Source organism: Suillus paluster (assembly GCF_016628075.1).
Source record: "Suillus paluster strain FC165 chromosome Unknown EDB91scaffold_42, whole genome shotgun sequence".
NCBI classification, from domain to species: domain Eukaryota; kingdom Fungi; phylum Basidiomycota; class Agaricomycetes; order Boletales; family Suillaceae; genus Suillus; species Suillus paluster.
In genome coordinates, this window is record NW_024537602.1 from 287357 (window position 1) to 314481 (window position 27125).

Sequence of the window (27125 nt, forward strand, 5' to 3'; positions counted from 1 at the left end):
ATGACATTTTTCTGGACGACGCCCACCTTGACGCATGAAGCCAGGTGACTTCACACTTAGAACAGGAGGTGATGTTACAGGGACTTTATGTAAGCTTCTCAAACCCGCTTATTCTTTTACTCCTATCAATTACCAATGCTATCCGTTGCCAAAGCAACTTCCATCTAACTGTTCTTTCAGCTTATCTGTACTGGCTTATTATTCTCGCACCACTTATATGGTTTACCCGTTATCTCTGACTCATACCCTATGCCCTTACTGCATTGTCGGTATTACCCTTGACCCTTACCATTCAACCGGTACCTCCGTTTCATATGTAAAGGACTCCATATGCTGTAGTAGTCCTTAACTTGAATCTACTCAGTATCACTCCTAAAGCCTCAAGACAGAGGGATAGCACGATAGCTAGACAGCAAGCCTCATTGCTTCTATCATTCTACTTCTTACTCTACCTTCAGACTCTCCATCTGGGTAGCCTTATATTGAAAGATGACCATCACACTAGATCAGTACTCCTTGCGGGTATCTAGTGCTTGACCAACTGAGTTCATAACACTTTGTTCTCCTGGGCAGGTTACTATCAGCTTCGTCAGGTGAGTGCAACCTTTAACATTTATGAGAATCACTTTTAGTGCTTCTTCATGGTTCTATTTGATCATCACTCCCATCAGATCCTGATATTTGTACATCCTCATCTGCCATGTGCTCATTTCAACTTAAGAGTGGTTTTTTAGGTGTCTGTGCATCAGCTCCTCCTGATGGCTGCATGTCTGTACTTCCTATCTCCCCCTTGCGCTGCACATCAGGCACTTGTTGAGGGAGTTTCTCTTGTAGGAATCTATAGTTCCTACTCACTCAGACTTGATGTGTCATGACATCATAGTACCTCACCACCCTAGGTCCATCTTCATATCCGACAAAGACATATTTCATTGACTGTGGCTTCATTTTAGATGGCCTGGTTCCTTCCTGCAAAATATACACAGGTGAGATATGTCCAGCTTTTTACCACACCATCAGCAAACTACAATTTTCCCCCCAGAAGTCCACAGTGTGAACACATAAAGTGACAGCTCACCCCAGCACCAGCTAGTGCCTCAGACCACCACAGTGCCCACAGAACACCAGAGCAATTTCACTTGCTCCAACATTTAGTACTTCAAACTTCACAAATTTTCATTAAGTCCTGCATGTACTAGTAGTTCTTAATATTTAGTATGTACTACCTATGTCCGTCCTCATCCCAGTGCTGCTCCCACATCGAAATGCAACTCCAATGTCCACCACAACAAGCTCCAAGTCCTCTCTATCTGTAACATAGTACCTGTGCTATGGCTTTGAGTATGTGACTTTTGCTGAGTTTTTTTTTTCTTTTTAATTCTATCTGTTCACTCTATTAATGTGCTCATAAACTCGTTCTAGGTTGAACACAACATGACTGGCAGTGGTGCAAGTCACCATCTTCCCTAGCACTGATGGGCCTCTCGTGCCCTCTCCTCTCGTGCCATCTCTCGTGCTTGTATGCCCCATCTCTTGCCTTGTCTCTTGTGTTCCCATGCCCTGTTTCTCACCTGTCTCTCGCACCCTGTGTGATCTCTCACTACATCTCTCACCCGTCTCTCACCCGTCTCTCATGCCCCATCTCTTGCCTGTCTTCTTGCCCCATCTCTTGCCTGTCTCTCTTGCCCGTCTCTAGTGCCCCATCATGCCCCATCTCTTGCCTGTCTTTCTTGCCACTCAGAGGTGTGTTTTTTATATGTATGTATGTATGTACATTACTTACTAGTATTTTCATGCTTGTTTTGTGTTTATGCTCATTCATTTGTGCCGCGCGCAATAGGTGCAATTTTTTCTTTTTCGTTTATATATACATTACTGACAACTTGTCTTGATTCAGGTGTATGAAGATGAGTGTGCTTGCATGAAGGACAACAACTTCCTTGGCAAGTTTGAGCTCTCCGGTATTCCTCCTGCTCCCTCAACTTGTGCAAGTGGAGATGCTGCCCTCGCCACAAAAAAATATGACAGTGCTATCACAACAATGATGGCAACTCAACGACACGACAACGACAATGACAATGACAATGACATGACAACAACGAACAACTATGACTATGGCTACGACTATGATGACGACCTGTTCTCTTGCACTCTTGCACTTTGATTGTCTCACACCCTTACTCACTGTTTGTATTGATGAGTCCAGTAGAGTAGTTGCTTATTTTGCAATCCATTTGTTTTAATTTAATTTTACCTGTTTGACTTGAGTTAATATACAAATGAAAAAAAGCGATTTCTAATATATTTGGAAGGTTCTGTGTAACTAGAGGGCTACTGTGGAGCTCTGGGAAGCTCTGTACAGAGCTGTACAGAGATGGGCCTGTCTGTGACAGTCTGTCTAGTGGGGACCAAGCTAGGGCTCTGGTGAACTGTACAGCTCTGTACAGACCATTGTAGTTTACTGATGTCCATAATTGTTCAGGAGTAGCACCTTCCAGCACTTGTGTCGGTGCACAGTTTCTAAGGTAGGCAGCATGTGCTACTGCCTCCACCCATAGATGTTCAGGTAAGTTTCTGGCCATTATCATTGTAAGTAGCTCGTTATTGATGTACTCTTTGCCATTATCAACACGAACTTTCTTAGGTCTGTTCTCCCAGTGTCTCTCTAGGTAAGTAAGGTGTTGTTTCATTTTAGTGGTAGCTTCACTTTTATGTTTCAGAAACACAACACAACATCTTCATGAGTAGTTGTCTATGAAAGAAACATAATATTTTGCTCCGCAAATTGACTGCACTCTCGCTGGTCCCCAGAGGTCACTGTGAGTCAGTTTCCCAGGTTTATCGGATCTCTTGCCCACACTGTCAGGAAATGGTTTATGTACCTGTTTGGCCTGGATACAGGCCTCGCAGTCAATGATGGGTGAGTCCATTTTGACTTCTAACCCATCTACCGTATTTTCCTGACACAAACATTTCAGCCCACTACATGCAATATGTCCATACCTTCGATGCCACGTTATCCAATCCGTCTTCAACCTCTCTTGTACAGTATGTACTCAGGTTTTCGGATACAATTGAGCCTGAGAATCTAACTTGTACAATCCTCTAGCCATTTGACCTTTAGCTATGGTATGTCCTCCCTTTCCTTTAAGGGTGACTTTACCACTTCCCATCTCAGTGCTTCCCCCTTCTCTATCTAGTCTTGTGACTGATATGAGATTATTGGTCGCACTCAGTACATACAGGACATTTTAAAACTTTGTTCTAGTTAGTTGATTGCCGATTGTACTAACAAGTTCAATTGTGCCTTTGCCGAGTGCATCAAGGGATTCATTCCCTATTCCCGTCACTCAGTGCCCTTTGAGCGGCACATAATCGGTCAGAGCTGATTGAATCTTTGTTATGTGTGCTGATGATGCAGAATTGGCAAACCACTCATACCAGATAAGCTTCTCGTATTCGTCATCTGTTACATTTACATTCTTGTTGACATTGGTTACATAGGCAATGTCTTCCATGGCACTATCCTCCTCCTGGAGTGATGTTTCTTGGACAAGCTTAGCCTTGTCTTTCTTCAAGCACTTCTTAGAGGAGGGGCCTTCACCTGCCTTACTACCACCCTTGCTCCAACAGTCATCTTTCACATGCCCAGGCTTACCACAGTTCAAACACTGTGTGGCTTTATGCCAACAGTCGTCCTCTGTGTGCCCAGATTTTTTGCATACCTTGCACTTCTTAAAGTTCCCTCTCTTTTTAAGTCTTTCGCTAAACTTCCTCTTCTTTGGTTCCTTTGTCACCATCTTGCTCTCTGTGAACTCAAGTTCCAGTTCCTTCTGATGGTGATCTTCTTCATGGATCAACACAATAAGCTCATGTGACGTGATATTATCCTTTCTGTAAGTTACACAAAAATTTTCCCAGCTCAGCGGCAATGATCCTAACAGGATAGTACAGAAGTCAAGATCGGTTACTGCACTTCCCATCAGGTGTAGATTCTCTTGGATTTGCTTGAGATCGACAATATGACCAGGTATGTCTGTAGTCTCAGAAGCACGGGTCTGATACAACTTATACCTCCAAGTGTAAGCTCCTTGTTGACCTCATGATTCTTTCACGAGTTTCAACTGATCCCACATCTCTTTGGCTGTGTTAGCCCCAGCAAGGTGTACAAGTTGTGTATCACTTATGAGTAATACCAACACAGTTTTCACCTTATGATCTTCTGAGTTCCACTTGGCGATGCTGCTTTCTTTTCATCCAATACAGGATCAGGTCCCACTTCCAGTTTAGGAATAGTGCCACTGATGTACCCATCCAGTCCTTTGTCATCAAAGATAGCTTGAACCTTCATCTTCCACAGGATCCAATTATGCTCCCCAAGATGTTCAATACAATAGAGCAATGATAGCGACAGTTGTTTGTTGTCGGTCATAATGGTAGGTTGCAGTTAGATTTCATCTGATATATAGCTAAAATTTATTGTTTGCAGACGTCAGGGCTCATAACCTCATGTAAATGAGGGATACAAGTGAGAGGTTCAAGACAATGCTTATAGATAGCAATAGGAGGATTGTTTCACTTATACTTTTGGATTTATCCATTGTATCTATTTATACTACATATATCTTCGTATCTCAGATAGTCTGCAACTCTGTTACTTATCAGTGCACAGACCACATTGCAGGTATGTCAGTTGATTGCTAACTATTACCTCACACAACAACACATGAAGAGAACAGGAAGGTCTGGTGGTAGATGTGCAGGTAGCTGAGCCTCTGTGACCTGATATAAGAAATGTAGTAACATTGTGAGGAATAATCACACAGAACCCATAAGTCGACACCATGGTCCAATCTGGTGGCACCATCTGAACAGCTGATTGAGGATTGAAAGTCTTATCATATCAAGAAAATCTTGATGAGTACATGTACAGTTGACTATCCCATGATGTATACACCCTTAGTGTATATTTTCAATACTGTATTGAGTTTTCAATGGTCCCACTGTGGGACAGCAAGAAAATAGATGTATAATGTATATTAGTGATATTCATAGTCACTTCCTGAAATTTCAGTAAGCACTCTAACACAGTCCAATGCACAGCATCCATGCAGCAATTTTGATGCAGAGTTTTAAGTATGATGCCTGCCCTTCACCCTCGTGTATGGTGGTCTGAACGACTGTGAAGACTTATTACTGTCCCTATATCATCCATGAGCAACCCACAGAGGATCACCCAAGGTAGGGTGAGAGGCCAAACAAGAGGGACAAGAGGGACTAGGGGAGGGACAAGAGGAAGACGTGCTGATTCAGCCAATGCCACAGATGTGAGTGCTCCTACCCCTGTCAACATTCCTCCTGCTGCCACCAGCACTACCATGGCCGCCACCAGCACTACTACTGTCCCTGTCCGCCCCCCAAGATTCAGCATGAAATGGGAAAGTGGGTGCATAGATTGCACCTTCCCCCTTGTTGCCTACCTTATGGTGCATCATGGGGACTGTTGCATACTTTTCAGTGAGGACAAGAAGAAGAAGAAGAAGAAGAAGAAGAAGAAGAAGAAGAAGAAGAACCAAACCGTGCAGGACAATAACAGTGGCATGCAGCCTTCTGGCAAAGAAAAGGGTCGCATCCATGCCATCATTGCACAGGAGGTCTTTGCCAATGATGCCCACTATAGTGGCCAATATAATGCATATCCAAACAAGTTTGCAGTAGCAGTTGCAAACTGTCTTGCATTGTGAGTGTTTTTTCTTTCCTTCACTTTCATATGTTAATTTACCTAGTCTTAAAAAAATTGAACACAATGAACGAGGTTTACCCAGACCAGTGGTGGAGTTGAACCCACTGATCCAAATGCAGCAGCCAATCTACGTGGTGAATTTTTTATTTGATAAAATACAACTGATGCTGATTAGCTTGTAGAGGATGTACTAAGACAGCTTCTGACCTATGATGACCTTGATGAGTTGTGGTGCAGCATCCCATCATATGCCCCCCAGGCATTCTCATCTGATCCGAAAGTTGATCACTCTAGCCACCTTCTGTCTATCATGCAGATGAAAAGTACTCCTGCTTCTACATCTGCTGCTGGTAGCTGCCCGGCTCCGGATGACAATGAAGATCTTTATGATGCTGATGCTGATGAACTGGATGGCCCAGACCCCTCTCAGGACCTCCAACCAGTATTGATCATACCCAGCAGCTCCCCCAAACTGCATCATTTGCAGGCAACAACAACAAATATGACATGCTGGATGATAGTGCAATGACCAGCGAGGTGAACGGTGGTGACAGTAAGATGAATCCTGATGGCGACGAAGATTATGAGACAGCAGGATATGAGGCTGCAGTTCCCCATGAGAATCGTGTTGACAAGCCTCCATGCCCATTCTCCCCTTCACCACCTCCAGATACTATTATTTCACCTACAGTGCCACCACATACCCCACACCCCAGTGTCCAACTCGCGAGCATCATTTACACCTCATGCAAACTGTGCCTCCAGCCGCACATCTCTTTTCAAGCCTCACCAGCCCCCTCCTTCTATCGCATCCTCTATCATAAGCTCATCAGTACAATCACACTCTTCATCTGAATCTGTTCCCACATCTTCACCAACAACAAACACATTGTTCTCCACCAAGGCTGAGAACATCAAATGTGTGCAGTCTGATATCGCCGACATTTGTGACAAGGCACAGTTGCTTGTGCAGGGGGTGGTATCTGAGCACCATACTGTGAAAGCAAACCAGAAAATGCTCAAGTTGCAGATCCATGAAAAGGAATGGGACCAGATGTTTTCTCTTAGCAAACAGTTGATTCAGCAGTCGAGCTCTTCACTTGATCATCAGCACACGCTAGAATCAAAGAATGCTGACATTCATCTCGAGCAAGCCAAAGCTCAAACATATGCATCTGAGATGGAACTTCCCCACCTCAAGCTGCAGCTAGGAGAGCAGCAGCTCCAGCTCCAGCAGCAACAGCTCCAACTCCAGCACAAAGTAACTGTGGCCAAATCTTCATCACATGCATCCTGATTGTGCTCATTTCATCCTTGGCCACCATCATTGACTGCTGCATGCCCGCTGTAGGTACAACAAGTGCAGTAGTGAGAAATCGATCTACTACACAGTTGGGTCTTTGCTGCCTGCTGCCTCACTTGAGAACAAGCATGTTCGACCCTAAAGGGGATTGCTACTGGGAAGTACTAGTCTCTGTCTAAACGACCCTAATCAACCCTACCATAGGTAGGATGAGGATCCGCAAAAATGCGGAATAAGCGGAACAAGCGGAACTCAAGCGGAACAAGTGGAACTCAAGCGGAACTCAAGTGGAATGGAACAGAATGACATGGAACTCAACTGGATACAATGCAGAACATACAGATTCATCAGAACTTGCAGATCAAGTCAAAGGAAGTATATCACAAGGTTAGTGTTAGGTACCGTGCTGGCTCAAGAGGCAGAGGGGTCGGGGCTTGGCTTCAGCTCTTGTGCTGCACCCTTAGCCAAGTACGTGCCCCGAATTTGGAGTGGGTCTGACGTTGTCTGACGATAGGACGAGTGGACCGCTTTGGTCCGCTTGGAGGGTCAGGAAGTAAGAGCTACTAGTGGCGGGCCGACTAGGAGCGGAGCGGAGAAGGTGGGGGATAATGCGGAGGATGGGAAAAGGGATAAGGGGAATATTAGTAGGGGCGGAGAATTAAGGGGAGCACTTAGAGCACAGCTCTAAGTCGGAGCAGAGGGTCGGAGGGTTGGAGGTGACAACAAGTTGAGACTTGTGTCCAGAGGAGGCAAGGTCATACTGAGAATTCTCACAAGAGGTAACTGTGAGAAGACAAGTAATATTAAGACTGAGGAAAATATCCAAGTACATGATATGTTATATACTTCTATGTATGAGGCAGTGACCAGGATAACTATGTTGTAAAGCTATGTACCAAGGATATAATTTGTAAGTACTTACACAGGTGAAGACACAAGTCAGAGCAGATATCAATATGTATGTGTCGGATCAGTGATCGAGCAGTAATAGGAATTACTGGTGATCCGGAAGTAAGGGTCAAGGGGAAAGAGGTCCAGTTGAATGGAGATGTTATGGAAGGGGACCGGTTGAGCGGTTGAGCAGAAACATAGGAGCGGATGCGGATGATGATCGGATGGAGCGGAGGATAGATGGAGCGGAGGTGATTGGAAAGCGGAGCAGATATTGATATTAGAGCGGTCAGATCAGGTATATGACAGTTAGATTGATAGTGGGCATAAGTCAAAGCAGTCCTCTAGTAAGGTGAAGGAAAAGTCAGAGAAAAGTTGGAAGGTAAAAGATGGGATTCAATCCAAAAAACACCCAAGCCCTGAGTACCACTACTTAAAGGGAAGATTATTTTCAAGGAACACTGAGGTACAGGTAGTAAACTTCTCAGGAAGCGGAAGTGAAGGCAGGCAGTGCACATGGGTGCAATACTCTGCAATAGGGGTCCATGCCATAAGGGCATGTGTCAGTGTGATCTGGATAACGTTAGAAGCAACGGGAAGAGAGATACAGTGTACCAATGGACCTGGAAGGATGGGGACAGGACATGCGAAGGTTGTCCGATGATGCGTGGGAATATCGGATAGTGCAGGTGGGTTCTGAAGGATGTGCGGGAATGCGGAACCCATCGGACGATGCGCGGGAAATGCGGAACATGCGGAATACACAGAACTGATGTGAGGCGATGCAGAAAGGACGGGGTTTTATGCCTACAGTAAGGGAATTCCCCACACCACGCTTGTTTGTATATCAAACATTTGTTTTGTTAGCTGTTGTTTTCATTTTCATTTCGTTTCATTTCATTTAGCATGCTTGTAATATGCCTATGTCCTTTGTTGTTCACGTACTAATACAAATTTCAATGGGATACCTACTAGTCTCTACACTCTGCATCAGCACTGTAAGGACTGTCGAGTAAGAGATTCATGAGCTCTATCTGATGCTGTTGACCTGGAGTACCATCAACAGGGTCATCACCTATACCATCCTCCACTGCAGCCACAAACTGTGCCCCTTCTCGATGAGCCCACTTGACCGTGTCTTCGCTCTCGTGCTGTTCCTCAAACTGAACAATCATGTTGTGGAGAATGAAGTGACATAAAATTCAGTAACTTGAATAGTGAAGGTCCTTTTCTGCAGTGATAGGGTGGTGAAGTTCCCGAAGAGACTGGAAATGTCCTTTAAGAGCTGCAAAGGCATATTCAACCTGAACCCGAACCTGAACCACCTTAAATTAACAGAATTTTCAGGACATTCAGAGCACATACACGTGAAAGGTGATAATTAAATGTTTGTTGATTGTGTGTCAATGCTCCATTCCATGGTTTCTTGAATGGTGGAATGCACCACATCTCTACTGGATATGTGCTATCTGCACATACCCAATGGTTGTCAGCAAGTAGGTCCACATGCTCCTGATAAAGCCAAGTTGATTGAAATGTGTATGCATTGTGTGTGCTTCCCGCATGGCCAACAGAGTAGTCGGCTATAGGGAGGTTATGTGGCATGATGACCAACTGTGACAAAAATTAAATTGAACACACAAAATTGCAGAAAAACAAACAAACCTGGCAGTTAAGAGAGTAAGTACTTTTCCTGTTGAAAAATACCTTGCCATGGAGGCCAGGCTTATTCATCAGGTTAGCTGCAGATCTGTTAAGGTTGTGCTCAAGGGAAAGGTAACTCAAAGGACTTGGCTTCAGCTCGTGTGCTGTGCCCCTTACCCGAGTACATGCCCTTAATTTCTGAGGGGCAGAAGGGAAGTCTGATGGAAGTTCAGGTAAGTCCGGAGGTCAGACACAGGGGGAAGTTTGGCAGAACTCCAGAAGTCTAGGAGTGATTAGAGCAAGGCTACTTCAGACAAGTCCAGAGTAGAAACAAAACAGAGTTAGACTACCCTAAGGTAGAGCCGGAGATGTAGTCTTAAGGAATAACCCTAAGACTCGGAGGTGGACAGGAGATCAGACTCAAGTCTGGAGAAGCAGGAATGAGCAGAACTAAGATGATATTCGAACTGAGGAGGTACCAGAGTTTTACAGGAGTTTGTATACTGTAAGTATCATGTAAGTAATCAATCAGCAAAGTAAAAGCTATGCCCAAAGCATATGGGAAGTCTATTAGTAAGTGTATAACAGATCAAAGAAATGAAGTTAGAAATGAAGCGCAGATGGACAGATTAGTAAGCAAAGCAGAAAGGTATACAACCAGTAGCTGGAGAACAGTTATTCTAAAAGGAGATAGGAGTGAGTCCAGAGATGAAAGCGGAGCGCAGGACAGAGAATAGGATGGAGACCTGGACTTTCATAGGGTAGAATCCGGAGTTCCAGGTCTGGAGGTACAGGATATGTGTCATATACCTGATCCGACCACTCTGATATTAATATCTGCTCCGCTCTCCGACCACCTCTACTCCATCCATCCTCCGCTCTGTCCAATCACAGTCCGCATTCCGCTCCTATGCTTCTGCTTGACCGCCCAACCGGTCTCCTTCCATAATGTCTCCATTCAACTGGAACCGCTTTCCCCTTTTAGATATATACTTCCCCCTTCGGTACATAGACCCTTACTTCTGGATCACCGGTAATTCCTCTTACTGCTCTATCACTGATCCGATGTGTACATATTAATATCTGCTCTGACTTATGTCTTTGCCTGTGTAAGCACTTACAAATTATATCCTTGGTACATAGCCTTACAACATAGTTATCCTGACCACTGCCTCATACTTAGAAGTATATAACATATCCTGTACTTAGATATTTTCCCCAGTCTTAATATTACTTGTCTTCTTGCAGTTACTACTTGTGAGAATTCTCAGTAGGACTTTGCCTCCTCTGGACACAAGTTTCATCTTGTTGTCACCTCTGACCCTCCGCTCCAACTTAGAGCCATGCTCTAAGTCTTCTCCTTACTTCCCCGCTCCTATCAAGTATTCCCCCTGCTCCTTTCCACCCTCCACATTATCCCCTGCCTCCTCCGCTCCACTCCTAGTCGGCCCGCCGCTAGTAGCACTTGCCTCTCAACCCTCAAAGCAGACCTAAGCAGTCCACTTGTCCTATTGTCGGACAATGTTGGACCCGCTCCAAATTTGGGGCACATACTCAGCTAAGGGCACAGTGCAAGAGCTGAAGCCAAGCCCCGACCCCTCTGCTTCTTGAGTTGGCACAGTACCTAACAATATGACAGTATCCCCCCTTGAGGGCTGAGCCCATGAGGCTGGGGAACTGGATTGTTGGTTAGGAACATGAGGCATCAGTGGAGTTTGCATAGAGATGGTAAAAATGTGCCGGAGGTTTTTGGGGTGGAAGCAACATTTTCCCTTCATCCCCCTCTCTATCCAGCTCATTATGTACAACAACCCAGAAGGCAGCAAGAAGTCCACCAAGCAGAACCTGGAAGAGAGACAGGTGGAAATGGCGGCAGAGTTCACTCACTTGCAGGAGGCCATTCACCTGGAGGAAGAGGAGGAGGGCAAACAGAGGGAGGAGGAGAACAAGAACAAGAACAAGAACAAGAACAAGGTGGAGGAGAAGCAGAGGAGGGTGGCAGCGGAGTGGAAACATGAGGAGGAGCAGAAGCAGAAGAACATTGCAGTGTGGGATGCTGATCGGCACCGATATGGTACTTCCTTGCTCCACCGATCCAGTGCAATATACATCTGACCATCCGCGCTCTATCCGACTCCTTGCTGATTGGACTCCCGCTCATACGCGTTCAAGCCGCTCGCGCAAGCGAGTCAGCCAACGAAGAATCAACATGCATCATCAGTTGGTCATGCGCATGTTTTACCCTTCTAGCTCACAGGTACTCGGACAAACCCCATATCCATCCATCCTTGTTCACTGGTGCATAGTACACTTTTATTTGGTATAACTAATGATTATAAGTACTCTTACCTCATATTACCGACTCTATGATCAACATCCCCATTCATACTCTTAGAAGTCAACTGTGCTTCGTGCGCTTATCCTTACTGAGCCACAAGGCAGTCTGGACATTCCAAGCGACTTTATCTCCTTTACTTACCTTATAACCAATCCATACTTAAGTAGCACACACCTATTGTTGAAGAGTAGTTGATTCTCACTCAGAAGCCATGTCTTTTGTGTTCTGTTCTTTTCTGATCCTATTCCCGTGTCCATCCGCACGTTCTCCTTAATCTTCCGTTCATCATCGACTATCTCAATCGGCCGCATTTACTTGCAACTGCATAGCGGTCAGTAGGAATCTAACTGTTCGTGCTGAGCATATATTGGATCGGCTGCTCTTTGACTTGTTGTCGCGCCACTCGTATTTTATACTGAGGCAGCAATTCGGTTTGCTTTGTTCTGCTTCCCCCAGGTCGAACTGAACACTATAGGCTCACTACTTTATCGGCCACTATTGCGCTGAGGTCATAGTGGAATTTGCTCCTTACAGCGGAGACAGCGAAGGAGAGTGCTCAAGACAGTGTCTTTGGGGCACGTAGGGATGTTAATGGTGATTTTGATAGTTCATCAACTTTTGATGGCACTTAGGCGGATGCTAGGCTACCCATAGGTCCAGTGCCTCCGAGGATCTGGAGAAATCTTGCAACTCCTGTGTAGAGTGGCAGAAGAGCTGCACCTGGACTCAGGCATCTAGGTCCACAGGATGAGTATACATCGGTTTTTTCCTGGAGTATTCTAATAGGTAGTCCAATAGATCCAGAACTGTGATGTGTGCCACCAACTGAAGGCACAGTGCTCTGGTGGTGTTCCACTGGTCAATGCTGACAAGGGGAAGAAATGGGAGCGAGCAGAAGGGACTCCATCTCCCTGGGCAAAGGGAAAGAAGCATCAACAAAGTCTGGCGGAGATGGACGACAACATGGAGTTGATCTCCAATCCGCAGACTGTGATTGCAGAGGAGGACAGATGGGCAGAGTATGATGACCAAGCCTGGGTGGCCGCTGCCAACAACATAGTAGCAGCATTGGTGCGGACCAATGGACTTCTGGAGCAGGGTATCGCAGCAGCAGAGGAAAGCTGGGCAGCCATGGATAGGTTTGTGGAGGAGCAGAGGACTTTCCAGGTCTTGTTCCTGGAAGGGATGTGGAACGGCTTTCACGCGGAGGCAGCGAAGGAGGAGGTGGAGGGTGATCGTGGTGCTGGAGTCTCTGGTGGAGATATGGAGACTGATGATCTCTAGCTAGTTTCCTTAGTATCCAGGTGTACATATATACGCATCTTTTCCGTATTGTTTGTAACTTTGTTTTTGTTTTGTACGGTTAATTGGAGGTGTTCGGAGATATGGAGGTCCAGAGGTAGGGGCTTGAGGTTGATTGGGTGTGCACAGTGTGACATTATCCCCCCATTAGGACCGAACCCCTAAGGTCCTGGACAAATACTCGGATTTGCAGGAAAAATGAGAAGCGGATGTTGCCAGTAGATCCAAGACATGTGGAACAGAGTCCACAGCGTGAGGCAGAGAAGTTGTGCTGCAAGGTGGATGGAAACAATGGAGATTGGACCAGAGTGGATTGATAGGTATGGAGCAGAGTTTCCACAGTGCTGGATTATTACTATAAGAGTGTGGGGCTGGCAGGTTTCTCTGCAGAAACTTTTTCAATCATTATCAATACTCATAATGTCTGCTCCCCAAAACTTCTTTGCCAGAATGTCTTCTGAGGAGCTGCAGGTGTTGTTAGCTGCGGTGAGGAAGGTGGAGGAGGAAAAGGCTGCTGCGGTGGCTGAACGGGCCAGAAGGGCAGAGGAGGCAAGAGTTGCTGCGGAGGCAGAGAGGGTTAGGATGGCGGAGGAAGCACGCAGGGTAGTGGAGGTGAGTTTTCCCCTTACACTTGGTGTGGAATACTATTAATTTCTATGGTTCAGGCACGTCGGAATTCATTCCTCTGGAGAACAGATGCAAGTGGTGCAAGGCCACCAGCTGGACTTGCACATGGGGGCTGGTGCGGGATGCACTAGCCAAGACTAAGGTAGGTACCAGTCTTCTGTCCACCATGTTGCTGACTAACCAGAGTAGGGCAAGGCCAGGGCCAAGGCCAAGGCCTGCAACCAGTGTGTGGGCCTGAAGGCCTCCTGTAGGGTTGGCGGAGGGGAGCTGCAACCAGCCGCACCAGTGAAGAGTTGGAAAAGGACAAGGGAAAAGGCGACGGAGGCCAGGGAAGGAGTGAATGAGGATGCAGGCGGGCCTTCCTGGAGGAGGAAGGTATATGGAGAGGAGGAAGCCATAGCAGAGGTCAAAGACCAAGAGTGGGTCAAGGCTGCTAACAATATGGTTTTAGCACAGGCAGAGACAAATGCCCAGCTGGGGGCCCTGGCGATGGCCATAACCCATCTGGTGGAGCAGATGGAGCTGCAGCAGGTGGAACAGAAGGAGGAGAGGGATGAGGCCCAGACAGAAGTCCGGGAGATATTTTGCATGACTGGAGTCACACTGGAGAGCACTTCCAAGGCTAGGGGAAGGTCCTGAAGGAGGTCCTTGGGAAGAAGGCGGAGATTGGGGTGGACCTGGCAGAAGTGCCAGAGGCTGGGAATAGTTCTTCCAGCAGTGACATGGAGAAACTGGAGGGAGAGACAGAGAGCAAGGCAGAGAAGGGGCCTAGTGAGGCGGAGTTGGAGTCTCAGCTGGAGCCAGAAGACTCTGCAGAAATGGAGGTCTGAGGGTAGCTAGTTCCCATGGTCCTTTCTGGACTTTTAATGTACATATCCATGTGACAATGAAATTGGTTGTGTCTTGCTTGGAACTTAGTACTCAGAGGTACCGGCGGAGAGATAAGCTGAAGACCGGGTTTGCCAGCAGGTGTAGGGTTCGGAACTCCATTCCGGAGCTCCTAGCAGGCCAGAGTAACTGGTTAATCGGATATTGGAGTGCGGAGTTCTGGTCACGTGATGGGGTAGTTGGAACGGAAGTAGCCAAAAGTAATGAACTTGTTTGGTAAAACTTTGTGATCTTTCCACTTCTTCTATGGCATTCTTAGACGCCCTTGCTTCTGCATGGCCTGGTTTCTTCTTTGGCATTGTCACATATTTGTTTTTGAGGAAACCATACAAATTCCTCCTGATGAAAATCTTGTCATGGTGTTTCCTTCCCAGTAAGGATGGGAACAACATTGAGATGTTGAACATGGAGAGAAGGGTACCTTCAGACGAGTTTGATATGTTCTTGGTGTTCAGAACATGATATGTCATTGCTGATCTTCTTGGGACACTTTTCCAGATATTTCATGAAGTCCCTTCTAGCAATTTCGTCATGGAGAATATGGAGATATTGTAGATCTTGTCCATAGGAGTCATTCCAGACAACTGTCCATAACAACAGAGGACAATCTGGAGTAGATGGAGAAGCAAGATGGAGTTCTTTCCTAAGGGAAGACTCCCCAGAAGGCAGCAGAGCAGAGGAGGAACGGAAGCAGAGGTGGAGGAGAGCCGGAATGGGAATCAGAGGAGGAGTGGTCGGAGCAGAGGAGTATAGATTTAGCGGTGAGATGGGGTAATTTGACTTGGGAGTTGGAAGAGTATGGGTAATAAACTGAGCACACATATGAGTGGCCTGTTTGTATATATGCAATAGTACTTTTTAGGATGAACTGGACATAAACCAGCAGAAGGAGAACATGGCTAGTCCAGAGATAGGAGTACTGCAGTAAAGCAGACTTTTGTTGGACATCGGAGGTCAATGGCATTTCCAGTGGTAAAACCCGGAAAAGATTTTTGCTCTATACCCTATTGATCAATGGATCATGGTGGGTGGGAGAGCAAGTAGTATTCCTGAGTGGTACTAGGAGAATCCAAGGGAGTTGAATATCAAAACATTCTGGAGGTGACCTGCCAGTCCAGAGTGGTGGAGGAATCAAATATACTGGAACTGGAGGGAGCCGGAGAACAGTTATTCTAAAAGGAGATAGGAGTGAGTCTGGAGATAAAAGCGGAGCGCAGGACAGAGAATAGGATGGAGACCCAGACTTTCATAGGGTAGAATCTGGAGTTCTGGGTCCAGAGGTATGGGATATGACAAGATCCATCAATGGCAAATATGCCATTTCACCACTCTGGGCAGGTCTTGTCCTCTACCCACTCACGGGCCTTCTCCGCATCATCAGAACTGGCCGTCAGGAAGGATATAAACTTGTCGTGCTGATCTAACAGTGCTACCATTACTCGGTTCATACAATTGGTGACAGACCCAACACCAATCCCCACCCATTGGGCAATATCCTGATTTGAAGCTGCATTTCCATAGTGCCCGGCACGATTCAGGAAGATGGCAAGCTGTAGGGCAATGGGGAGCTGATGGTTATTTGAATTATTTTGAAAAATCAAGTGACCGCTGATCTGATCTAAGATGGCATCAAAAATATCAGGATTTACACACAATTTCTGGTGAAACAAGTGGGGGTGATCCTTGGCAAAGTGAGTTAAGAGCTGGATCTGTGGACCTCATGGAATAGGGTGATTTGGTTGATTGAAGATGTCTGAAGCTTCAACCTCATTGCGAAGAGCAGATATTGCACTGAGGAGGCAACTGTAGTGTGTGACGATACCGCTAGAGTTACTAAAGTTGCCGCTAGTATCAGAGAAATAGGGGGATATTGGGGAGAGTGGGGAGAGATTTGTGATGATATCAGAATTGGAGTCCAAGTCAGAATCATCTTTCATAACATGATCATAAAGAGCCATTGCTACCTCCAGAGTAGCAGTATCAATCTCCTTAAGGAGTTGATTGTGAATAGACCGATGAGGGGGCATGGTATGAGTCGCTGCAGCAGAGTGGAGTTTGAATTCATCTCTTGCCTGTCAAGTGCAATGTTGAGCTCCACACTACTAGCAAACACACATCATGATGCTTGCAAAGCTTCAAAAACACACCTATGATTTCTCTCTCACACTGAATTTGAAGAAGATGCAACAAATGTAGATCCTTGCACAGCACATACCAACACACAGGTAGCAAATGTGCCACTGGCAAGTACTCAAATTCCTGTCACTTTCTGGTGTGTTCAAGTACCCTCCACACCCACAGAGTACAAAGACTCCACCAGCTGCTGCAGAGCTCAAATCTATTCATGATGAAGTGCCTTATCTGCATCCGCTCTCATCTAATCCCAAAGCTGATGATAATGAGCCCTATGTGAACCTTCTGTCATCCAATGCCAATGTTGATCACACACTCCACCTGTTGGAGTTCGAACGATCAGAACAATCAGAGATGAAGAAAACCGACCGATCCAAGATGGTTGAGGAGGGAGAGTGACAGGTGGTCCAAGCCCAAGCCAAAATGGACATTGACGAGCGATGTGTTGATGTCAGCTCGAGTCCTGCAATATGTTACTCATTCATTTGATATATTTTTTGTTTCTACATAGCTTACTATAAGAATGCCACCAGTAGCATGAGCGCATCTCAGCCATTTCCAAGAGACTGAGATGTGAGTACATAGTCTCTACGTATCAATTAGAACGCAGCTAACGAGTCATTAGTATACTTGTTCATTAGGTACTTAGCTCGTTGCACGAGCCTTTTCCAAGAGACTGAGATTATACTTGTTCATTAGAACGTCCCTGAAGGCCCGCGATATAATTACTCACCACACCACCTTCTGTCAATCATAAAAAATGGTGCTCCCATGGTACTCAAGTCACTCCTCTTGCAAATGATGATGCTGAGTCCTGACACATTTATTCACTTAGGCATGTTCCTCGCGCACCAGGACTCCATCCCTTCACGTTGCGAGTTGCTCTCACACCAGTACACCATCTCCCCGAAACCCAAGTCACTGGCATGCCAGTACTCTGTCTCCTTGCATTTCAAGTTGCTCACACACCAGTACTCCATCCCCTCAGTCTTCCTGCTCGTAAATGCACCTTGTGCATCAATCTGTTACACTTACGATCTGCGCTCTCGTGAGGCTAGTAAGACTAATTAGTGGTTCTTTTGTATATGTAGACTATGAAAATGTCTACACCAATGCTTCATGAAATTTTGACCCAGGCAGCTAACCCTAACCCTACCATAAGACTTGAGACATTTTCTCTGAGTGTCTTATGACCCTGTATAAGTCGGTGATAGACTTGCTATATTTCTTCTTTCGTGCTGACGTTAGTATCACTGTACTTTTCCATTCCCCTTGTGGCCCATCTTCGACTTCGAGTTCTCGACTCAGTGTATACATATCTCCTATTCTACATTCGATTTACCTCCAGAGACGCAATGAACCGAAAACAAGCCCGATGTGATGCGGTCCTGCGCTCCCATTCACCCAATAGCCAACATCCCTGAGGAGATACCAGAACCCCTCGAGGAGACTCACCACGGCAACTATGCAGTGGTGAACGTTAACGCTGCCATTGTACCAAATCCATACATTCCATCCCTCCGAGTTTCTGCGTACAACACCACTGGACTCTCGGGATTCGTGAGGGATGTCGGTTCTGATCCAACAACAAAGGCGGAGGCGTACTTTGAACGGTGAGCAAGTTCGCGCATTAGGAGCCGAAGTGTGAACGTAAGAAATGCTGTGGCAAGTGCTGGTGCCAGTTTGACAAACCACTGTGATCATTGATCAGTATCTTGAAAGCGGTACAGCTGTATTCTTGAACCTTATCATCTCTGAGCGCTATGTGGATCCTAACTTAGACTGCATCGGTGCATCCTTCGATTCATTGACAGAGCTCGGCCAGTGCCGATCCTTCCACAGATTCCATATATCGGTGCATGTGCAGCCCTTGGATGCAGTACGTACTTCTTCATTGCGCAACCTCGAGTCAGGGAGGCGGCGGTGACGAGAGCTGTGAGTCCTTCTAGCCTAATGATTAAATTTGACCTCCTTCAAAACCTTCTCTTATCGATGAACTCGATTGAGCACATCGATCTGCATCATGTGCATGACCGTCACCAATCGAACTTGATCTAGTAACTCATTCCCAACTTCCGTGCGATGTGCAGCCCAGTGTTGCCATACTGATTATGTGAAGGTCCACGAAGATCTTCTTGGGCGCGTGAAATTGAAGAACATGAGCATTTTGGACGCACAGAATGTTCTCTATTGATGAAAAACTCAATTTGATCATCGTTGCTTCGTCGTCTCCAAGTCATATTTCACAAACTCACGGATGTCATACAGCCCATAGCCCTAGCTAACCTGTGATCAGCGCCTGCCCGCATTCAGTGGCTTCCTTGATCTGCACACGACACCACACAAAAACGCCTCGAGGCAGCATTCTATTCAATCGTTTAAGATCAGTGCTTCGTTCTTATCCTGAAAATCCACAGCACTTATCCCGACCAACGCTGTTACCTGAATTCTCTCTCAAAAGCCTACACATACCAGTAAGTTCCCTCAGCTCGAGAGATCGAAGCCATCGTGCGATGTAACGATCAACAGGTCCACGCATTACCATTTTTGATCATATTCAGAGATGGGACTATTCTCCTGGATCGGTCGCCTTTTCAGGCCAAGTGCGCCCAATCCATCCCTCGTCGACATAGAAGCACGCCGGCACGCAGAGGCGGCTGCTGAGCAAGCTCGCAAGGATGCAGAGGCTGCCAGGGCTGAGGTCACCAAGCTCATCCAGGCGAATCAAGAATCGCAGAACAAGGCTATGGAGGCTCAGCGGCTCGCCATGGAGGCCGCTGCCGCAGCGCAGGGGCAGGCTCATAAGGAAATGATGGCGATGGTCCAGGCCGAACGGGCCGCTAACGAAGCCCGCTTCCTAGCGGAAGCTGCTGCTCATTCCGCCAATGAAGAAGCGAAGAAGAAAGCGGCGGAAGCAGAGGAGGAGCGGAAGCGAACCATCGCTATCCAAGAGCAAGCCAAAAAAGACGCCCAGGCTGCCCAGGAACAGGCCAAGAAATTTGAGGAAGTCGCTAACGAGGAGAAGAGAAAGGCGACTGCCGCTCAGGAGGCGGCCAACGTGTCGAAGAAAGCAGCGGAGGAAGAAGTAAAGGTGGCCAATGCTGCCAAGGAGGAGGCTGAACGCAAGTTGAAAGATGGTATTCAACCTGTCGTGACGCCCACACATCAAGAAGTTCTCGCTGCCAAGCGGAGGGTTCAATACCGCGAGGATCTCTTCCACTTTGCAGTAGCCGGCGTGGCAGGTGGAGGAAAATCATCTCTCATCAACGCCTTGCGTGGCTTGCGTAACAAGGATAGCGGATCTGCCGCCACTGGCGTCACCGAGACAACGCTGAACCTGGCCAGATACGCTAACTCCAATGCGGAATATCCCTATGTCTGGTACGACATTCCTGGCGCGGGCACGCTCAAGATCCCAGACTGGCAGTACTTCAACGCACAAGGACTCTACGTCTTTGACTGCATCATCGTCTTGTTCGACAATCGCTTCACGATGACGGACATCGCCATCCTCACCAACTGCAGGCGTTTCAAGATCCCCACGTACATCGTCCGCTCTAAGGCGGACCAGCACATTCGTAACGTCATGAAGGATATGGGGTACGACAGCGATGATGATGAAGACGAAGATCAAAAGAAGAAGCTCTATCAGACTGCGCGGCAGCAGTTCATTCAGCAGACCCGCCAGAGCGTCAAAGACAACCTGGAGAATGCGAATATGCCCAACCAAAGGGTTTATATCGTTTCGAATGAAACGATGCTCAGCGTCGTCAAGGAAAAGCGGCCGAAGAAGGTCATCGACGAGATTGAGTTGTTGAACGATTTGATCGGGGAGGCCCAGACCAGGCGGGCAAGCCGTGATGAAACAGCGAGATAAAAATCGACGTAGTCGGTGGCGCTACCTTTCTTCCTATATTCCTTCTTTTGGGCTGACATCGTTACTACTCTATTCTCGATATGATCATTCCGCTTATCTTCGCCGCCGACTCGCAGTCGGTGATCATACTGTACTTCCTATGTTTCTTCCTTTGGTCTGACGTTGTTACTTCTCCATTCTCGACATGTTCATACGCTTGTAACTGATCTTCATCGCTGACTCCGACTCTCAATTGAACCCTAGTGGTTTACAGACTGTTCTACAGCTGAGATTTCTGGTATAAACCTAGAGACGAAAGGTATCGCAAGACTTCTGATGTAACGCGATCTTGCGCCTCCAACATCACCCAATGACCAACATCCTCGAGGGCGACAGTATTCAGTCGTGAAATGAATTTGTGGGCGTTCCGGACCGCTGACGGGGGACACGAGGCATCTTTGGTTCCGTACATGAAGAGAACAGGAAGGTTCGGCGGTAGATGTGCAGGTAGCTGAGCCTCTGTGACCTGAGATAAGAAACGTAGTAACGTTGTGAACGAGCCGTGTACCTTTCTCTTCTTCGAATCGCGTTTTCGTGGTTCGGTAATAAGACAAAGGCCCCCGCATGCCGCGTTGAAACTGAGAAACGTAATATTGCAATTCCTGTTACGCCAAAGATCATCAGCGTAAACCATTATCGCAGACGATGCATTTACACGTTCGTCAAGGAGGCACCCGTCGGTAAAGTCGATTTGCTTATTGGTGATAAGAGCTGGGAGCTCTTCTAGCTTTGTCCATGGTAAAGCCTTGTCAGACGTTCTGAACACCAGACCGAGAAAGGGAACGAGCTTCAACCACCTGAGTCAAAAGCGCAAGATAAACAAGAAGATGCACACGTTTGCTTCGATCTCAGATGTTGATGATTCGGACGCAAAGTATATCTGATATCCATATGATGGATATTTTCTAGCCATTTCCTCGACAGGCATATGCTGTGTCATTGGAGGGACGTATGGAACAGATAACCTAAGCATATCACGTCGGTGGTGTATCGAATGACTCAAAGAATACGCACAAGACCAGTGCTATCAATCGATCCGGATGCCACAAAGCAAATCTCCCAGCGGTATATGAACCCCAATCATGGCCAATCACCACCTACACCTCTCGAATTCAGCATATGAGTCCAGTAGATAGGACAAACTAACAGCTTTGGGTATCGCAAGGAAGTCGAGAAGTGCGGAAATATCATTACAAATATTTTTCGTGGAATACGCTGAAGAATCATGAGGCGTGTCGGTCTCGCCGTAACCCAGCATGTCTGGAACAATCACACGGAAACCTTGTCGACACCATGGTCCAATCTGGTGGCGCCATCCGAACCTGATTGAGGATTGAAAGTCTTGTCATATCGAGAAAATCTTGGCGAGTACCATGAATCAGGAAAACCATGCAAACAAATTATTGGTGGTCGAGTTGTATCATGATTCCTGGGGATTTGGTCGATAAAATGATAAAGTCGACCAGTAGAAATTTGAGCCGTTCGATGATTAAAACTTGTTGGATCCATTGAATTGAGTCAAAGGTAAGGCAGTGTAAGGAGCGGCACCGCAGTTGACTGGGAACTAAATCCGGCAATTTCCATCTGCCTTTGTGAAATACTTCCACCACGCCTCTACCTGACTGCTAGTTCATTGTCTTTTACAGCGTTATTCTCTCCTTCACCTTCCCCGCAATAATCGATCCCTCAATTTATACCGTTTCCCCCTTGTTTTTTTCACCGTTTTTCTGCTGTTAGAGCTACAAATCCGACTTCATTCATATCACAAGTATGTTTTCACACTTCTTTACGTTTTTGACTTCATGAATAATACCACTCACGTTCTCCTAACAGCTCTTAATATGCCCGCTATCGTATCTTCTACTGCATCCCATGAGGATGTTAAACTTTCATCTGCGAAGTTAAGGTCTTCTCCACAGCCCCGCAAGACTCGTATGGTCAAGCGCAGGGGAAGGGGAAGAGACAATTTTGAGAGCGATGAGGAGTTTATTAGAGAAGTTGCAACTGACTCCGAATCTGATGACGATCGTTCCTCAGTCGCCAGTGGAACGGACTCCGACACCGAACCTCCCTCCGAAGACATTGTCTCCAATGGCCATTCACACATTCTGACACCCAATACGACACAGAACTCTGCAGATATTCCATCGCTCAAGCATCAGGCAGTCAAAGACCTTGATGGCGATTCTACTCCCTTTTTCAGTGCCGCTGGGAATTGGTCAGAGATGGTCGCTGAGGAAACTGTCAATGGCCCTGCAGAACTCCCGACTATAGAGTTTGAAGAATTCAATAGTCCTTCTATCACACAGCATGATTTGTTAGGTCCGCCCGCGCGTAAAACAGGTAAAGCGTCAAAGCGCCCCCTGCCCAAGCGCGCAGCCTCAGCGCCTTCGTATGACCGCGGTGCGGCCCCTCAGCCCCCACCTGTTCAAACTGAAGAGGCTTCAGAGCCTGCAGATGATCAGCCCCAGGCATCGACGTCTCGTCAACCATCCAGAAGTTCGTTCGCTAGGCCCCCTTCTGGACACAATGCTCGTCAAGCTTATCAGCAGAGGTTAGAGGCTGACCCGTCGTATGTTCCCACCGTTGGTGAGTTTTGGGGTCACGATGATCGGCTGTTGGATAAGGACCTTCGGAGTCTGAGTGGGTGGTGGAGAGGACGCTGGCAGGGTAGGGGTCGTGGAAGAGGAGGCTTCAATGGAGGTTTTGTGCGCGGAAGGGGCAGAGGAGCTTTTACTGGCCCAGAGTCAAGTCGTCCTGCACCAGAAACCTCTGGATCTCAAGAGACAGAGAAACCCCCAGTCGAGACGCCGCTTATTGACCGGCCATGGACCCACGACGGTTTCGAGGAGATGAAGAAGCGAGATGAAAAGAGGCGTGCGGCTGCACCACACCAACAACAGCAAGTAGCAAGGCCTGCACGAGGTTTCATGCCACTTCGTGGCAGGGCTGGATTTATCGGAGGTCGTGGTCGTGGTGGTTTTGCACGTGGCGGTTTTACGCCCTCGCCCACTGGAGCACATTTCATTCCTCCTGCTGCCGCTGCCGCTGCATCGGGCAGGACGTGGTACGCGATGAAGCCCGAACTTGTCTGGACAAAGCACCACGAGGGGTTCCTTTATTTCGACCCCGCTTTGAAACCTCGTGGCGGTCAAGGTCCAGGCTATCGGGTCAAGCTCTCTGGCAAAGAGGGTCAGGTTATCAGAAGCTCCGCTCGGCCATCTCGAGCAGCAGGGCCCGCACTATCTGTTAATGCACCCTCAGAGACGAGCGAGAAGACGTTTGTCGTGCGTCTACCCAAGAGGGCAGGAAAGGAGAAAGCGCCCGAGCCGGCTGTAGAGGCCGTAGAGGCGGTTACTACCGTCGCAGATCATCCTATCGAAGATGTCTTCACAGTTCGACCAGAGCTCGTGCCTCCACGGCAGCCCATTCCAACATCGCAATCAGCTTTGCCTCCAGCCAACGGTCATGTGCCTTCTACATCAGTATCTGCTGTGCCTTCCAAACCTGCTGCACCAGCACCCTCGTCCCCTGCTACCTCAACGTCATCGAAGGAGAAGATCACGTCACCGCTTCTGAAGCAAATGATGCGTGCGGCCGCAGATCAGCAGGCCAAGGAGACCGCAGATGTGCCTAACGGCATATTGCAGGAGCAGTATGACCAGAGTGCACCTGCTCTTCTTCAGGTCGAGCAAACCGCAGCGAACCTGGAGACCTCTGATGCCGCCCATTCATCAATGCCTCCACCACTGCAGACGGTGTTCTCACAGTCATCGCAGCCATCACCTCCATACGGATCGCCCTATGGGTATGGCGCCTCCCTACCGCCTGGCGTTGCTATCGGCCACCATGGTGTAGCATATGAGATTGCCACCGGCCGACCGGTGTATCTGCAACACCCGACAATGTACACACCACGCCCGCTAGCGCATGGCATGATGACACCTCCAGGGCTTCCTTATTCTCCTATGCACCACCACTCTACTAGCTCCCCAGATTTCCTTGCGCCACCTCACACACCTCCTGGTAATGGTTTCATTGATCCCAACAACTGGTAATCCCCTCTTTGTGTTCCCTCGTCAGAGTTCCCGCATCGAGATCCGATCGCCATCTTCTAATTCGGATCTCAAGCCAATAAAGACTGGTCGCCGGCCTTCCAGTTTGAGGACGAGCGCAGCATCATTTGAGCCCTCACGTCCCGCCAGTCCCAATACTGAGTCACAGCCTTACCAGTCACCTGAAGATCCTTCCGCGCAGGATGATGCTAGCTCAAGTCATGCTAATGACCAGCCTATGCCGGAGCAGGCAGTGGAGCCCACCATGTACGGATACTCGCCATATCATCAGCAGTACTACTATCCCGAGCACTACGGGTATTCCCAGTACTACGACATGTCTCACGTTCCGCAGTACGAGATGTATCCCACCGATCCGCACGCGGCTCAGGCGGCCTACTACTAATACTCATGCTATATTTTCTACGCATGGTTTCTTTCTTCTGTTTTCGCTATGGGATGCATCCGTACACAGCTATCCATGACTGTTTCATTGCTCACGAATCTTGACGTACTCAGCGCTCAGCAGTTACCCCTCACAGACTTGATGTTGCTCCAATGCGTTTCATACTTTACTCATGCTGTTTCATTTTGTTCACTTTACTGCAATACTTCCCCGCTCTTGAATATGATATTGGCTTGTTGTTGTTGTTGTTGTTGTTGTTGTTGTTGCTGCTACGATTTACTTGTGTAGTGTGTTGCCTGCAATGCTCGATCTCTTCCCCGCTTTCACTTGGCACAGGCAATAATTAGCTCCTGAGATGGCCGTGGTAATAACACACCAAATATGGAAACGTGCCTTCGTTAGTCATCCAAGCTGTTTTCTGCGTGGCACAGGATGTAGCCAAGCAGCGCAACTTCCTGTCCTAGACCACCATCATCCCTCACCACGGACCCTGCTCAGGTTCGTCAGGTTGAATATCGTGGACTGTATTTGTGAACCTAGTGGTATGTAACAACGAGCTAATGTCCGGTTTCGTGATGAAGCCATTTTACTCCCACCATTAGATACGTTTTAGAAAGAAACACATTCGTTGTATTCAACGCGGCTCAGACCGCATTCCAGTCTCGCAAAAACCGCACACGGGATCTCGTAACCAGTTAGGATGGCATTCGCTCAACCTTTCCCACTCGCAGCAGCAGCTCAAAAAATACAACAACCCACATTCGGCCCAGACTTGGCCGTTCGTCTTATTTGCCCAGAGTGTAGAGATCCAAATCCGAATATTGTTGAAGAGTTTGGGAGCGGAGATCTTGTGTGCGGGAGTTGTGGACTGGTGTTGGGTGATCGAATTGTTGATACGAGAAGTGAATGGAGAGTAAGTCCTATCGTCTCTTTTATTGTTGCGATAACCCTGCACACATAATTGCTTGTTAGACGTTCGCAAACGACGAAGGCGATGATCCTTCCCGTGTCGGTGCAGCGTCAGACCCTCTATTGGAGGGTATAGAGCAGTTGGATACGCTCATCAGTTTCCGTGATGGCGGCACGGGAATTGCTCGCGAGCTCCAACGTGCAGCTTCCCGCTCACAGAGCTCACGCTCGGAGCGAAATCTTCTCACCGCATTCCGCGACATCGGCAGCTGGTGCGACCAGTTCTCGCTTCCCAAAACCATCAGCGATATTGCCAAACAACTATACAAGCGCTCAGACGAAGAGAAGCTTCTTCGTGGAAAACCCCTGGAGGCTGTGATCGCCGCGTGTATATTCATCGCGTGCCGCCAAGCACACGTCCCTCGTACCTTCCGCGAAATTTGTAACTTGACCCATGTGTCGAAGAAGACGCTTGGACAGTGCTACAAGGCACTGGAGCAGGCTTTCAATCTTTCACCTGGAGCTACTGCACAGGTTAATGCGAACGGAAGCAACCCGTCTACTGGCCCCGAAAACCTGCTCGTTCGTTACTGCAACCACCTTGACCTTCCCGCCAACGTCCAGTCCATATGCGGTGATATCATTGTCGCAGCGCGCAAGCATGGCGTTGCGGATGGTCGTAGCCCGGTTTCTATCGCTGGCGGTGCGATTTACTTTACCTGCCACCTACTAGGAAAGCCCAAGTCTTCTCGAGACATCGGTTTGGTTGCTGGTGTCAGCGAGGGCACTATCAAGCTGGTATACAAGTTGTACTACTTGGAGAAGGAGAAATTGGTGAAGGAGGAGTGGATCAAGGAAGGGAGGGCTGATATGGATCGGCTTCCTGTTGAGCGGTAAAGGAGGTAGTCACCTCTTGTGTACCTATTTTCTACGGATAATGACAGTTTCTTGTAACGATTCGCGTGATGGA

General features: G+C 47.6%; 8 protein-coding genes across 8 annotated transcripts; 7 read left to right on the forward strand and 1 right to left on the reverse strand.

The window, feature by feature from the left end:
• Positions 1-1705: 1705 nt before the first annotated feature.
• Positions 1706-2164, forward strand: EDB91DRAFT_1083644 (uncharacterized protein; the record flags this gene model as incomplete). Its single annotated transcript, XM_041315653.1, has 2 exons — positions 1706-1762; positions 1898-2164. 2 exons carry the CDS (start codon positions 1706-1708, stop codon positions 2162-2164), a joined length of 324 nt encoding a protein of 107 aa, XP_041175354.1.
• A 3214-nt stretch (positions 2165-5378) lies between these two features.
• EDB91DRAFT_1083645 (uncharacterized protein) lies at positions 5379-6598 on the forward strand (the record flags this gene model as incomplete). The annotated part of the gene is made up of 4 exons (XM_041315654.1): positions 5379-5740; positions 5787-5877; positions 5919-6185; positions 6206-6598. 4 exons carry the CDS (start codon positions 5379-5381, stop codon positions 6596-6598), a joined length of 1113 nt encoding a protein of 370 aa, XP_041175355.1.
• Positions 6599-11381: 4783 nt separating this feature from the next.
• On the forward strand, positions 11382-11696 carry EDB91DRAFT_1083646 (uncharacterized protein; the record flags this gene model as incomplete). The annotated part of the gene is made up of 1 exon (XM_041315655.1): positions 11382-11696. The coding sequence occupies one exon, from the start codon at positions 11382-11384 to the stop codon at positions 11694-11696; it is 315 nt and encodes a 104-aa protein (XP_041175356.1).
• A 1174-nt stretch (positions 11697-12870) lies between these two features.
• EDB91DRAFT_1083647 (uncharacterized protein) lies at positions 12871-15511 on the forward strand (the record flags this gene model as incomplete). The annotated part of the gene is made up of 11 exons (XM_041315656.1): positions 12871-13167; positions 13293-13318; positions 13415-13499; positions 13612-13833; positions 13913-13990; positions 14038-14418; positions 14475-14672; positions 14774-14936; positions 14996-15183; positions 15235-15287; positions 15337-15511. The coding sequence occupies 11 exons, from the start codon at positions 12871-12873 to the stop codon at positions 15509-15511; spliced, it is 1866 nt and encodes a 621-aa protein (XP_041175357.1).
• A 3921-nt stretch (positions 15512-19432) lies between these two features.
• Positions 19433-20746, forward strand: EDB91DRAFT_1225110 (interferon-inducible GTPase-domain-containing protein; the record flags this gene model as incomplete). Its single annotated transcript, XM_041320963.1, has 1 exon — positions 19433-20746. One exon carries the CDS (start codon positions 19433-19435, stop codon positions 20744-20746), a length of 1314 nt encoding a protein of 437 aa, XP_041175358.1.
• A 258-nt stretch (positions 20747-21004) lies between these two features.
• Positions 21005-22321, reverse strand: EDB91DRAFT_1144017 (Alpha/Beta hydrolase protein; the record flags this gene model as incomplete). The annotated part of the gene is made up of 7 exons (XM_041319123.1): positions 22158-22321; positions 21933-22107; positions 21800-21882; positions 21621-21750; positions 21441-21572; positions 21294-21387; positions 21005-21244 (listed from the first exon to the last, which is right to left on the reverse strand). Exons 1-7 carry the CDS (start codon positions 22292-22294, stop codon positions 21006-21008), a joined length of 990 nt encoding a protein of 329 aa, XP_041175359.1. The 5' UTR covers positions 22295-22321.
• A 57-nt stretch (positions 22322-22378) lies between these two features.
• EDB91DRAFT_1144035 (uncharacterized protein) lies at positions 22379-25650 on the forward strand. Its single transcript, XM_041319124.1, has 4 exons — positions 22379-22553; positions 22619-22665; positions 22687-24839; positions 24871-25650. Exons 2-4 carry the CDS (start codon positions 22627-22629, stop codon positions 25244-25246), a joined length of 2568 nt encoding a protein of 855 aa, XP_041175360.1. The 5' UTR covers positions 22379-22553; positions 22619-22626; the 3' UTR covers positions 25247-25650.
• Positions 25651-25690: 40 nt separating this feature from the next.
• EDB91DRAFT_1144041 (cyclin-like protein) lies at positions 25691-27121 on the forward strand. The gene is made up of 3 exons (XM_041319125.1): positions 25691-25788; positions 25849-26159; positions 26219-27121. The coding sequence occupies exons 2-3, from the start codon at positions 25947-25949 to the stop codon at positions 27050-27052; spliced, it is 1047 nt and encodes a 348-aa protein (XP_041175361.1). The 5' UTR covers positions 25691-25788; positions 25849-25946; the 3' UTR covers positions 27053-27121.
• The last annotated feature ends 4 nt before the right edge of the window (positions 27122-27125 follow it).